The 14,773-nt window shown below is 39.6% G+C and overlaps 1 protein-coding gene across 4 annotated transcripts in view; it reads left to right on the top strand.

Annotated features, from left to right (window-relative positions):
• Positions 1-14,773, top strand: part of PARD3 (par-3 family cell polarity regulator) — a 568,363-nt gene that overhangs the window by 230,041 nt on the left and 323,549 nt on the right. For all 4 annotated transcript variants that reach the window (XM_035129016.2, XM_035129014.2, XM_035129013.2 and 1 more), the window contains one exon: positions 8,207-8,385. In XM_035129016.2, the coding sequence (XP_034984907.1) occupies positions 8,207-8,385 (179 nt within the window). The remainder of the gene's footprint in view (positions 1-8,206; positions 8,386-14,773) is intronic.

Here is a 14,773-nt window from a genome sequence, read left to right as displayed (position 1 = left end):
TCTTCTGTTTAAGGTCATAACAAACATAAATTCAATCTTTTAATCCACTTACCCACCACACTGGTTTGGGGAAATTCGTCCTGGGATAAAAGTTTACAGGGAGGATTTGACTCACCCTGTCTTCCAGATAGTCAGCTTTCACATTTATAAGGCGCCACTCTCCCCACATTTTGTGAAATTTAACTCGCCAAATTAACATTCTACCCACATCCCTAGGCATGGGTCGGAACACTCTTTGGTGTCTGAAATGTGAGGCTTCTAAGGCATTTCCTTTCGGTAGGTTTCTATGAAAACAAAATCAATTGTAGAAAGAAAGTTTCCCCATCTCTACCATACAGGCTTAAAACTGTCAGATGATACCCAATGTTTGGCTTCTGATCTGAAACTGTGTTGAGTGTGACTAGTAGATAATGAATGTTCTCCTCCCCGCACCCTGAATTAAAAAAAAAGAAAACAGTTGGGGAAAGGGGGGGAGAGAGTACACATTAATCATATCCTTAAAATTCTTCAAAACACCAATTTTTGCTATGTACATTTGCCTTTTGGGTTAACTGTTTTGCAGTCACTTTTGCATATTTCTAGAGAGTCAAAAATATGGGGATGGGAGGTGGTTTTCAGCTACTTGGCTTCACAACCATTCTGAGGAATATATTGAGGGATACAGTTTATACCTTGTTTAATAATATTAATAATAATAATAATAATAATAATAATAATAATAATAATAATAATATGTTATTTATACCCCACCCATCTGGCTGGGTTTCCCCAGCCACTATGGGCAGCTTCCAACAAAAGATTAAAAATACATTACAACATTAGTAATTAAAAACTTCCCTAAACAGGGATGCCTTATAGAAGTCTATGTTCATTTCATTTCACTTTTGATTTGTATACCGTACTGTCTTTCTATACTACGATACACAAGATGGCTTGCAAGCTTTAAAATAAATAAAATATCAAAGTAATATTCAATAATTCATTTGAATATAATAGGGTAAAGGGAGGGTAAAGGGACCCCTGAACGTTAGGTCCAGTAGCAGATGACTCTGGGTTTGTGGCGCTCATCTCGCTTTACTGGCCAAGGGAGCCAGCGTACATCTTCCGGGTCATGTGGCCAGTATGACAAAGCTGCTTCTGTTAAACCAGAGCAGCACACGGAAACGCCGTTTACCTTCCTGCCGGAGCAGTACCTATTTATCTACTTGCAGTTTGACATGCTTTCGAACTGCTAGGTTGGCAGGAGCAGGGATTGAGCAACAGGAGCTCATCCCGTCTCAAAATACCAGCAAATAATACTGTAATTAAAATTTCTCTCTTAGTAATTACAGTAAATAATTACTAAACAATAATCAATAAAAATAACAGCAAGTCACAATGCATAAAATACCAAAATACATACAAAACCATGTAAAAGGATCAAATTGAAAAACAAAGGCACACAATTTATATTATTATTGTTTTTAAATCCCTGAGCTCCTCTTCTCACTTGTTATTTATTAGCTGCTTCTGCTGTTCTTTCATTGTGTCATGCAGGGCCAGCCCTACGTATAGGCTGGGTGGCGCAGGGCACCATGGCGCCGGCCTGCCAGGAGGGCGCCGCGAGCTGTGCCCGCCCGCTGGCTCCGCCGGTCCACCGCGCAGCTGCGCACTGCGCCCACCGCGCTGGGAAACGGGGCGGGAGGGCGCCAGAGAGATCACACTGTGCCTGCCCGCCCGCCCACCGCGCTGGGAAACGGGGCGGGAGGGCGCCGGAGAGATCCGGCGCACCATGGCGCGAGGGGCGCTTAAGACGGCCCTGGTGTCATGGCTGTTGCTTAGCTAGACTGGATTGAGAGTGGGTGATGTGAGGCTCCTTGCCCTTCTTTGCAGGAGGATGAGGTGGTGGTAGATGTTAAACTTTCCAAGAGGAGATGTCATTCTCTGTGTTTTACCAATGAATACAAAGGAACAGTAAATGTATAAAGTTGTCTTATACTGAGTGAGAATTGGTCCATTTATTCCTGCATTGCCTGGTTAGCAATGTTTTTCCAAAGTGTTTCTTAATCTAGCTTCTTAAACAACCCCACCCACCCAGACTCACACTCACACTCTTTTCAGTTTAGAAATATAGGCATTTTCTTATTTTAAATTTCCTGTAGTAGAATATTTCCCTGCATCTGTACAATCCTGTCCCCTAATGTCAGCTTCATTTGAATACACAAATTGGAAAATCAATAGGCTGGACAGGGGTATCTGTAGCATCAGGAAGCTTTATAAACTGCAATGTTAACTCTTGGGTTTCAGACTTGCACTGTTAAATCTATTGCTTTCCCAGGTCAGTTACATTAACTACTTCACAAACTAAGAGATGTCTGTATTTCTCTCATATGCAGCTCTCTTGTTTGATCTGCTATGTAGATACCTTTCCTATTAAAAGCTTTGAAAGAAGGTTTGTTGACTAAATGCTGCACAGGTATAAGGTAAAAAAAATCTCATCTTTTCTTTGTGGTCTCCTAAAATTAAAATGTGTGTCGTTTGCAAAGTATATATATTTTCATCTGCATCTGCATGTTATGGAGACCAGCAAACTAAAACATATGGGTAATTCTATGACAAAGTTAAGAACAGCATTAAAATCTTTTAAGTAGTTGAGTCCTGGTAAATGTCTCTTTCTCCCTCCTGCTCTCTCACTCATACACATGTGTACAGCAATGTATCAAAAGGCAAATACTGCAAATGTCTGATGTAGTAATATTGTTCCATTGAAACCCTAACTTCCAATGATTTGAATGTGAGAAAACTTAATTTCCAAACCAAGCTGGAGTGTTGGGATGAAGGACCCTGCATACTTCAGCTGGATTCATGGGTGTTGTAGGGATGAGGAGGCTCTGGACCACCAAAATTTGTCACACTCCAGCTCCCATCAGCCCCAGCCAACATGGCCAAAGACTCGGGGATTATGAGAGTTGCAGTCCAGAAACACCTGGAGTGCCACAGGTTTCCCAATCCTGCCTAGAGGGTGACAAAATTTGTATCTATAGCTTATGTCGTCTGACATCAAACCAAACATCGCCGTTAGCAATAGTTGCATTTGTGGATGGTTAGGACACAGGTGGCGCTGTGGGTTAAACCACAGAGCCTAGGGCTTGCCGATCAGAAGGTCGGCGATTCGACGGGGTGAGCTCCCGTTGCTCGGTCCCAGCTCCTGCCCACCTAGCAGTTCGAAAGCATGTCAAAGTGCAAGTAGATAAATAGGTGCCGCTCTGGCGGGAAGGTAAACCGCGTTTTTGTGTGCTACTCTGGTTCACCAGAAGCGGCTTAGTCATGCTGGCCACATGACCTGGAAGCTGTCTGCGGACAAACACAAATGTGCGCCGCAACCCCAGAGTTGTCTGCGACTGGACCTAACGGTCAGGGGTACCTTTACCTTTAGGACTATATTGAGAAGTATGAATAGATAAAAACCCAAATGTTACACTGTAGAATGGCCAGCATCAACATCAACAGTGTTCTCAGTGATTTATATATACCTGTTTTGTTTAACACCCTGGTCGGATGCTGCAGGTTCTTCATGCTTTTCCTTTGCACAGTTGGTGTCTGTGCTTGGTTACCTAGGAAACTGCTGTTGCGTGGAATTTGATTTGCTTGGTTGTCAGAGTTATATCGCTGAAATTTGAAATGGGGAGTGGTGGGCAGAGAAGACAAACCAGCTAAATGCCTGCAAATTCAGCTGTTGAATATTTGGCAGCTGAGGCAAAGCACGAAAGGCTTATAAGGAGGTGGTTGGGATCTATATGTTGTGGCTTAGCCAAGCCAAAAATATTGTTCAATTTGGACATTTAAGATTAAATTCTGTTGCTCACCTTAAGAACATTTTCTTCCATTTTTACTAAAAAATAAATACCACCCAGTGAAGTTAGTGCTCTTTCATTAAGAGTCTACCAAATTAAGTGGCATCCTTATGGAAGTGTTTGCCCATCCATCTATTTCTTTATTTGTAAAGCATTCTGCCGCATACTTCAACTTAAACAAACAAACAAACAGCATCTGAAGAAGTGTGCATGCACACGAAAGCTCATACCAAAATATAAACTTAGTTGGTCTTTAAGGTGCTACTGAAGGAATTTTTTTATTTTGCTTCGACTCAGACCAACACGGCTACCTACCTGTAACTAGCTCTTGGAGACTTTTCTCTGAACATCTCCATAGCACCTAACTGTAGTATCTATAGGTAATTGACCGGATTAAGAATTAGGTAAACAGCTCATGCACTTTGCTGTCTCCATTGCATCCTCACTATTCCATATGGCAGAGTTTTTCTGGGTTCCTCCCTACTGAGATTATACTGTCCCACCTGTTATATGCATTCTGATAGCAACTTGAGACCTATTTGTCCTGACAGGTGTTTGGCCCTCAGTGTATCATTTGTACTCACATTTGTACAATATAAATATGATTTCTTTCTGCAGTACTTTGTTTTGCTTTTACTTTGTTTTAATGCTGTATCATTGTTGTTAATCTCCCTTGGCTCTGAGAAGGGCAAGATATATGGGCAAAATGTAAGAAATATAAGATAATTACAATGAAGTGTAGGAATGGGGAAGGAAGTGTTAGTAGTAGTTCAGCTGAGGTCGAATGGGATTTATTTTCCAAGATAGAATTCAGTTCAACCCACAAGTACTGAAAGGCAGATGCATGTTCATGCAAAAACACACTTCTTATTACCGGTACTACCATTCAACCTGCTACTGAGAAATTACTTCTAGGTATTATCTCCACTTTGTTATCTTGCAAATCCTATTATCCTTTGAGGTTTTAACCACAGGTAATAGCTTACTTAATCAGAAACCTGCTCTTCTGTTCAGGCACACAAAATTTCCTTCTCATATTTTGTTTATCTAACTACTGTTGAGTTTATAGCAATAAATATGTTTTTGAAGCTACTTAAGTTTCTGCACATCTTTATGATATTTGTGCAATGTGTTGTTAGATTTCCTATTTCTAGAACTTATTTAAAATGCACCTTAGCTCCAGAAGCAAATCAATATTTACAGTGCATTAGTGCCACAGAGAATTTGAAGCCTTGTGATTAGAGTTCATTGCTGATTTATCCACTCTTCAAAGCAACATTAGACATCATACACTATCTGCCATCATCCAGGAATTTGTGACACCGCACTGGGCCTACACATGCTTTCGTCTGGTGTTTTAATTATTTAAACTCTTTTCCCTTTGATTTTTCTAACAGGGATATTATTCTGAAATCTCTAAATTAAGTAAACTAGGACATTATACCTAACAAACTTATATTAGGAAAAAATGTTCACAGTTCCATTCTTATTTGTATGTTGTCCCAGGTGGGTAGGGGGACTTGTATGTGGTTGGGAGAGGGAGGGGAGCTTAATGACTACAAAGCAAAACAATACTGGTGATTAATTAGAGGCTGGATGAGATGAATATGTCAGATCAGTTTTGGTGGAGTATTTTGTTTGTTTTGTACTTATATCATTGATTCTGGCCTTAAGCAAATGCTAATGTTAATACCCCCCCCCCTTTTAATGCTGAAATGCATTTTGGATATGTTTAAGCAATTAGGTATCCTGATTGACTTTTGTTGGTAAAGTATGGATATTAGCACTAATCATTGACATTTGAATATAGATTCATCCTGTGGAAAGACTTCATGCTGGCAGTAGACTGAAGTTTCGTGTCATGTCTTCTCATTAGCCCTGCATGTAAATCTTTTGGGAGGGGGAAGGGGCACATGAAAAGAAGCATAGAAGTAGTATTTAGGCATCTCATTATACTGACTTCTGGGTTGAGGAATTTAAAATGAGATTTTGGAAATTGCAAGCTAATCAGTGAATGTATTATTACTGGCTTCATTATTTTTGATTTCTTCTGATACATATTAAAATTTAAAATTTGGGAATCCCTTCTCATACCACTACACAGAGAGAGAGATAGAGAGAGAGAGAGAGAGAGAGAGAGAGAGAGAGAGAGAGAGAGAGAGAGCTTGGAGGATGCAAATATAGATTGGCTTTGAACTGTGGATCTCTCTACAAACTCCTAATTAAAGCATATATGCTGTCTTAGACTTTTGACTACCCAGGAAAGAGATCTGGGGATGGTGGATAGCTCAAAGGATATGTCAGCTCAGTGAGCTGCAGCAGTGAAATGGGCCAATTCTGTGTCTGGGACTGAAAGAAAAATGGCTTGTATGGTATAACTTGTGTTATTGTGCTCAGTTCTGGCCATACCTTCTGGAAATAAGATGGTAGAGCTAGAAAATGAGTGGTCAACCGTACATCAGCCACAATTATCAGGAAGTTGGAACACCTTCTATACATCTAGTGTTTGGGGCTTCCTAGTAAGAAAAAATATGTATAAATAAGATTGATCAAAATTCTAGTCACTCAGTGAAACTGATTGACAGTAATCTCAGCACAGACAAAAGCAGGCATTTTTCATGCTGCAGATAATTATCTTACTATATTTGCAGCCCAAAGCTGTGGTGATGGGAGTTGTTTTTTTTTTTACACGCTAGCATCAGCCTATTCCCCCAATTCCATCAGCTGGCTTTGAGAACATAGATTTAAGGTCTGGATTTGGCCTTGGCAATTTGTAAGACTGCTTAATGTGCTTGAAAGCCTCACTGAAGCACATAAACTGTGTACTAATATTATGTAAGAAATAATAGATTCTTCTTGATGTATGTTTCTAATTATTTTTTGCTTTGTTTTGCCTCATTAGTAGTGAACATAGCTCTTCCAGTGTGTTTTCTTTGTTGAGTGCATTGGAATGTAATAAAAATGTGTGGTATTTAAATAGGGGAAATAGATAGCCTAATGAAAATAAAATGCATTTTTCATTTTTACTTATTTTTCCTGTTTCCCGAATACCATGCTTGAGAACTTGCTGCTTTGGGGTTCTCTTGGGTGCTGCTTGATGCCAAAGAGGTTTAAAGGCAGGAAATCATGCTGCTAAACAAATATTCAACATAGCAATATCCTTAAACTATATAAACCTTTATGCTTGGAACCATGGTGCTCTTTTGGTTCTGTGCCAACCACAACAAGTCTTTCAATCTTGATCAAGATATCTAAATGCATGAAAAGGAGCAATGTTTAAACGGAACGTGAAGAATAGGCTGGTCAACTGTTGCTCCTGTATAGGAAAAACCTCCTCCTTCTCCATGAAATATATGTGTCAAAACTAGTTAACAAACCAGAACATAAAACCAGAGTATAATCTGGGTTAGTTTAAACTAAATTTTACTAAAACAGGGATTAAGAATGTGTGATTCTCCCAATATTGTTAGACTTCTATTATCCTTCATAACTGGGCAAGCTGGCTGAGGCTGATGGGAGTTGAAGTCCAAAAATCCTTCTGAGGGGCACAGGTTCTCCATCTCTAGGTAAGAACAAACCACAGTTCACCAAGTTCATATGCAGTGTGGAGCTGTGATTTGCTCTGGAGTGAAAACAGATGCTTTCCTATTGAAAGAGGGGGAAGAACATGTGAGCTGTGCTGCGATTAATTTTCAATCACCCAAATGCAGCTTATGCGATCATATGAAAGAAGCCACTGTCTGTTAGTATGCAAATGTTCATGATGATACCCTTCATCTACAAACAAGAAATTTAATATTTCTAGCATCCACGGCTTGTTTTATATGTTTAGTTTGGGCAGTGTTGCCATAAATTCATGGGGGAGAAGGGGCACAATATCTCCTCCTCCCCTATATTGATAGCCTCTGGTATGAAGCAGGTCCTCTGTGTGCTAGCCAAATGGCGTGGATTGTGTGACGTTTGTTTTGTTTTGAAGGGAGAGAAAGGATTAGTCAGAATCTTCACAGTATTCCAGATAAATTATGCTATTAATCATTACTTACAAGGAATGGAAATATTTATGGTATCTTCACTAGAAGGGTTGTTGAGACTTGATAATGATTGGTATGGGAAAGTAACAGAATTTCATGTTGCTGCTTCAAAGAAATCTGGATAGGCATCCATCATGGATGCTTAATACAAGTTGTCCTTCTGTTATGTCAGTTGATTGTGGCAGATAACTCATTGGAGTCCATACCATCATGCTGGTTTGGGATATACTGTACTCGGCAATTTAGTTTCACAGCGAGTGTGTTATAATTTCCACACTTAATGCAGAAAGATTAAGGACGTCAGCTACATATGATTTTTTTTTGTCCTTTTTATCTCTTCAGATATGCCTCTTCATGTACGCCGCAGTAGTGATCCTGCGTTAGCTGGTCTCTCAACATCAGTCAGTGAGAACAATTTTACTGCAGAGGAGCCTTCACGGAAGAACCCCACCAGATGGTCCACAACAGCAGGCTTCCTCAAGCAAAATACAACTGGTGGCCCAAGGAGTCATGAAAGAAAGGTACTATATCCCCCCCCCCAAAAAAAATCACAAACATTTGAAGAAGACACTACTCAATGGCTCAGCATTATTGCTTCATTTGGAAACCCAAACTTCAAGAAGCATTAAAAACAACAACTAAAAACTAAAACTTGGAAGCCAAATTTAAAATTGGTTTTAAAGTAGGTTAGATTTTAAATTGGCTTTTAAGAACTATACAGTAGATAAAATACACACAGGCTTGGCTGTTCCTGATGTTACGTCAACCAAGTTGACTGTGGTGTTGCACAGATAACATTACTACAAACAGGCAGTTTTACACTATATATATATATATATATATATATATATATATATATATATATATATATATATATATATATATATTCCTACCTACCTACCTACATCCTTGAATTATGCACATGCACAAGCCCTTCCTTTAGAAGGAAATGACAGAAAAGTCTAACCCAGTTTACTCATCTCATTAAACCATAGTTTAAAAAAACCCTGTGGGTTTAATGTGAACAAGCAGCATGCTTGGTGTACACAGCTAAAAGTCCCCACAGCACTTCTCACTGAATGAGACTGGTAAAATGAATGAAGCTGGTAAAATGTGGACTGGATGAAATATTTGTTAGGTGGATTTGTAGCTGGTTGACAGACCAAACCCAAAGAGTGCTCACTAGCTATTTCTCATCATCTTGGGGGGGGGGGAGGTGACAAGTGGGGTGCCACAGATTTCTGTCCTAGGCCCATTGTTGTTCAACATCTTTATAAACTACTTGGAGGAAGGTATTTAGAGGATGTTCATGAAATTTGCAGGTGATACCAAATTGAGAGGGTAGGGGTAGCCAGTTCCACTGAAGACAGAATTGGGATTCAATATGATCTTAACATATTAGGGAACTGGGCCCAAACTAGCAACGTGAATTTCAATAGGAACAAATGTAAGGTTCTACACTTAGGCAGGAAGAACCAGCAGCAGAAATATAAGATATGGGAGGGGGGGCAGACACCTGGCTAGCCATTAGTACATGTGAAAAGGATCTAGGACCACAAGCTTAACATGAGTCAAAAGTGTGATGCAGCATCAAAACAGTGTAGAATGCTATTGTAAGCTGCATCAACAGAAGCAGTTACTTCAAGGATGTAAAAGTTCCACTTTATTCTGCCTTAGTCAGAGCACAGCTGGAGTTCTGTGTACAATTTAAGAACAATAGTGACAAGCTAGAACATGTGAAGAGAAGGGTGCCCAAGATGATCAAGAGTCAAACCTTATGAGGAATGGTTGAGGGAATATTTAGGTTGGAAAAGAGGAAACTGAGAGAAGATATGATAGCCATCTTCAAATATCTAAAGGGCTGTCTCCTGCTCCGGAGACTAGGAACTAAACCAAAGTGTTCAAGTTACAAGAAAGGAGATTCCAACTAAACATCAGGAAGATCTTTCTCACAGTAAGAACTCCTGCAATCATCTGGTTGATCACTGTGAGAATATGATGCTGGACTGATCCAGTTTTTTCTTCTAAGAATCTGTGAATCCATCTTGCCCAGGATTTTATTTTCAGTCAACGAGTAGCCAGATTATTAGGGTTGCAGGATTTGATTGTGTGTTGTTATGGCATATTATTTTAAACTAAAATGATTGTTTTTGCAACAAATTTAGATTCCTCCCAGTTCTGTTATGCATCCAGTACAGCCCTTGCTGTTCTGCCATGTTGTTGTAGCACCAAATTTTGGGAAGTGGCTGTATTATTCCCACACCAAACATTTCCCCATATTTCCTTATAGATCTGTGCATAGCTGCCAAGTTTTCCCTTTTCTCGCGAGGAAGCCTATTCAGCATAAGGGAAAATCACTTTAAAAAAGGGATAACTTGGCACATATTCTCTGAATTCAATATCTCCATATGAGCAATAATACTGGTAATTAAAGAAAGCAGCAGGAAGCTTGTTTTCTTATATACCTTTATTCTTAAACAGAGGGCTTGAAAGGCCTTTTTGGTTGTTTTTTAGTTCCTCTGCTCTCCTTATTCTGACCTAATTCTGTCTGTGAGAGTACTTTATTTTATTTTTAAAAATAGTTTGATATGTTTCATTTTCAAAGCTTGGTTATAGAAATTAAGGGGCATTAAAATATGAGTTGCTGATATTCTTTGTAGAACAAAATAAGTAGTCTGTGAAGTTCCTCAGCAACTTTAAAGTGCTCCATGTGGTGTGCAGAGGAGAGAAGTTTGAGAACTGCTCATGTAACCCAATGGATTTCACCCCTGCACTATTTGGATCAAAGGGGGATGATAAATAATCACAGGTAATAAATAAATAGGTTATACTCCAGATACTAGCTAGTATTATCATTTTGGACGCCAGGCAATAACTGTTAGCTTTGGAATGCCATTTATTTAGTTAAACCTTCCGCAAGTAGATGTTTTCCAGATGTTTTGGACATGATGGGAGTTGTAGTCCAAAACATCTGGAGGGCATCTAACTAATCCTCATATATTCATTCAAGTCTTCTTCCAAAAATACATGCCTTTGACTATTTTATAGTCAGGTTTTTGCAGGAGCTTTTTTCAGCTGGAACTCACAGGAACTCAGTTCTGGCACCTGTCAGGTGGGCATCATTGCCATTATAAGAGAACAAGGGTTTATAATGAGTTCCAGCACTTCTTTTTCTAGAAAAATAGCACTGGGTTTTTGTGCTATATGTGACCAACAATGTCTCCCTTCTTTTGCCAGCTCTTTAAAAACTATTTGCCTTTCACATGATTTACATCTTATGTGGTGGGCTTCACAAGTAGAAAATATGTCGTCTTTCTGCCCTAACACTTGATACTGAACTTTCTACAGTAGTTATTTGCCACCTGCATTTTACTTTCTCTTGATTGTGAATGCAAATGTGGAGGCAATTAGTTCTTACCTTAAATGTATATATTTGAATATATGCATTTTAAATTATGTAACATAAGAGTTTCACTCACTTAAAATTTACCTAGATACACAGTGCTGTGAGGATCCATACCTTCCATGAAACAGTCACATTTTACAGACTCCAGTTAGTAAACTCCAATATTTTTGCTTCTTTAACTGTTGCATGTGTACTTCTCTTCCACCCCAGCTGAGCTTTGACACACAGCATAACAGAATATTAGATATAGGTCTTCTGTATTAGATCAGAGAGTAGCCTTATTTCATATCTAGGAATACAGACAGGAATGGAAATGATGACAGCAAGTGTGTGTGTATAGAGAGAGCTTTTCATCAATGTGAGGAGGCAGGGTTAACCTCTTCTCTCTGTGCATTTTTGTCCTGATCCTGATGGGCTACTTTTTTATATATAAAAAAGTTAAACAGGGCCAGACATTTAACGAGACATCCAAAGGCATACTGGTGTGCTTTGTGGGACTTTGACCTCTCAGCGGCAGTGATTTGCCATATAACAAATCACTTTTAAAATTCCTGTCCGTTTCAAAAAGTCTGCAGTAGGAGTTGTTTTCTGTTGCTATCAGCAAGGATGCACACCACTGGGGAGAGGTAATGGCCAAAGCAAGGGGTGGACGTCAGACAGTCCTGGTTCCAGAGGCACAGTTATCTTGGAGGGAGATCAAGGTGTAGATTCAGGACCATGGATAGTGCTTCTGCAAAGCAAGTCAAAGTTTTAGTCAGCAAGGTCCTAAACCAAATGACTGGTTTATAGCAGGACTACGTGGTCACAGATTGGTAGTCCCACTCCCTGGGTGCTTCCTCCTAAAGGGTTGGTAACTTCTGCCACTGTGGGATCCTTCAGAGTAACGGGGTTTCCAGATATACAGCTCCCTTCTCAGGGCTCTCAGGATCCCCCAAGGAGTCTGTGGGTGAGTCACCATAGTCAGGCAGTAGAGGTTTTTTCACTGGGGTTTAGGGGATATTCTGGTGTCCATGCACCCACATGGGACAGACCAGGGAGTGTGTCCGCCTCTTCCTCAGAACTACAGTTATCAGAGGACTCTATTTCCAAGGGGTCCTGTCCTGGGGCCATCAAGAAATGCAAATCCAAAGCTCCATTGAAAATGCAGAAATAGCCACACAGTTCTTTGGATCCAGGCCATAAGGTATGATTGCACCTTGCAGCAGTTTGTCATAGTTATGGAGCTGACAAAAGGAGAAATGACTCTTGTTTTTAATTCTAAACATCACCCAGAACCCAAATCCATCCTGAAAAGCTGCTGAATCTTTTAAAATGTCAGTGGACATATGGTCACTTGCCTATGAGAGCTCAAAGTTAGCCTTTAAGGTGATACAGATACCATTGTCATCTTTGTGGCAACTGCTTATTTTGGCTCCACTTCCGGAATCAAAACATTAAGATGTTTGCACTTAAATTAACTTTTCAGACTAAATTCTAAATCTGCAATTTAATAAGTTTGAAAATATGAAGGGTAAATCAAACCAAACTTTAATTGACTCTGTTGTCAGACTTTAATGTTTTCAAGTCCTTGTCAAATGAGAAGCGGAGCTGTACTTTTGCAAGGAGTGAGAAAATGTCTCACAATTGCTTAATTTTTTAAAGCAATTAACACAGCTAGCTAATGTTGGGAAAGGTATATACCACTTCTGTGGGGGAGATTTTATATATATATATATATATATATATATATATATATATATATATATATATGGAACTTGATAATCTATTGTCTGCTTTTCATATGGGGATAATATACTCAAAGCCAAATGTACCAAAGCAGACATAAAAATAAAATTAAAAGAGCATGTGTGCGAAAGAGAGAGTTTATTATCTTATTTCTTGTTGTGTAGGGATTCATTACTTTTATGTTGTAGCAGCTAATGTTTTGGGAGGCATGGGATGGTAGTGGAATGAAACTAAAATCCTATTTACTGTGTAAAATAAGAATGAATTTCAACATTGCTGTTTTTCAAAATGGAAAGAAGTTTTTAGTTCCTAGTGAGTTTCCCATTAGGACTTATGCATTTCCCCCATGGTTGATAACTGTTTTTTGAGAGCTAGTGCGATATATAAGTACTGTCCCTGTCAGCAAGTAAATTGGCCTGCTAGGCATTCGTGTAACGAGAACTGGATAGATAGGAAGCACACACACACACACACACACACACACACACACACACACAACAGCATGACTTACACACCTTCCTGTGCCACAGAGTGCCCCTTTTGGGGCAGAATTAATTTCTGCTTTTGTTTCTCTCTTACCATCATTATGCCAAGAGAAGTGGCAGATGATGAACAGGATTAAAATTTCTATTTGGCCCTTCCAGAAAAAGGAGTTGCCCACTGATCTTACAATGATAGGATTCTTAAAAGGAATAGAATAGAGTTGGGGAACCTTTTGCCTTCCCCATACTGCTGAATTGCAACTCCCATATTCCCACTGGCCATGCCTGCTGGGTCTGATGGGAGGTGTAGACCAGAAACATCTGGAGGGCAAAAACTCCCCACCCTGAGCTAGAACTTGGCTGTTGTTGCATTTATTTGTTGCCTTTTACCAAGAAAATATCCCCAAGTTACATATAAATACAGTGGTACCTCGTTTTACAAACACAATTGGTTCCGGAAGTCTCTACTTAACCTGAAGCGAACTTTCCCATTAAAAGTAATGGAAAGTGGATTAATCCGTTCCAGACGGTCTGTGGACTACTTAAACTGAAGTGTACTTAACCTGAAGCGAACTTTCCCATTGAAAGTAATGGAAAGTGGATTAATCTGTTCCAGACAGGTCCGTGGAGTACTCAACCTGAAGCGTACTTAACCCGAGGTATGAGTGTAATTGGTTCCGGAACTCTGTACTTAACATGAAGCATACTTAACCTGAAGCAAACTTTCCCATTGAAAGTAATGGAAAGTGGATTAATCCATTCCAGACAGGTCCGCGGAGTACTTAAACTGAAAATACTCAAACCGAGACATACTTAAACCAAGGTATGACTGTACTTAAAATTTTAACAGCATTTTAAAAGAAAGCAAGATCTAGTGGGCAGAATTCCTGAAGTGCTCATCGAACGGTGTCAGTGTGGTATAGTTGTTAGTGTTAGACCAAGACCTGGGAGACCAGGGTTCAAATCTCCACTTGGGCATGAAGGTCACTGCGTGAGCTTTGGCCAGCCACTGGCTCTCAGCCTAACCTACCTAACTCGTCACCTCACTGGGTTGTTAGGATTAAAATGCGGAGAGATGGGAAAGTGTGCAACTGTGAGATCCTTGGATAAAAAGGTGGGACTGGAAGTGTCCAAGTGTAGTATTTCACACAGGCTTATGGTGGCTTGGTCATGTATTACTAAACCCTGGTTTAAGCATAATGGGTAAATGCTGCCACAGGATTTTTAGAAGCATAATGTGATCATAACGAATACTGAGAAAGAAGTTGGAATTGATTCTTAGGTGAATTTCATCTT

This window comes from Zootoca vivipara, chromosome 12 (assembly GCF_963506605.1).
Source record: "Zootoca vivipara chromosome 12, rZooViv1.1, whole genome shotgun sequence".
Taxonomy (NCBI): domain Eukaryota; kingdom Metazoa; phylum Chordata; class Lepidosauria; order Squamata; family Lacertidae; genus Zootoca; species Zootoca vivipara.
The sequence above is the reverse complement of the archived record's forward strand: the minus strand, read 5'-3'. Positions and strand labels throughout refer to the sequence as shown.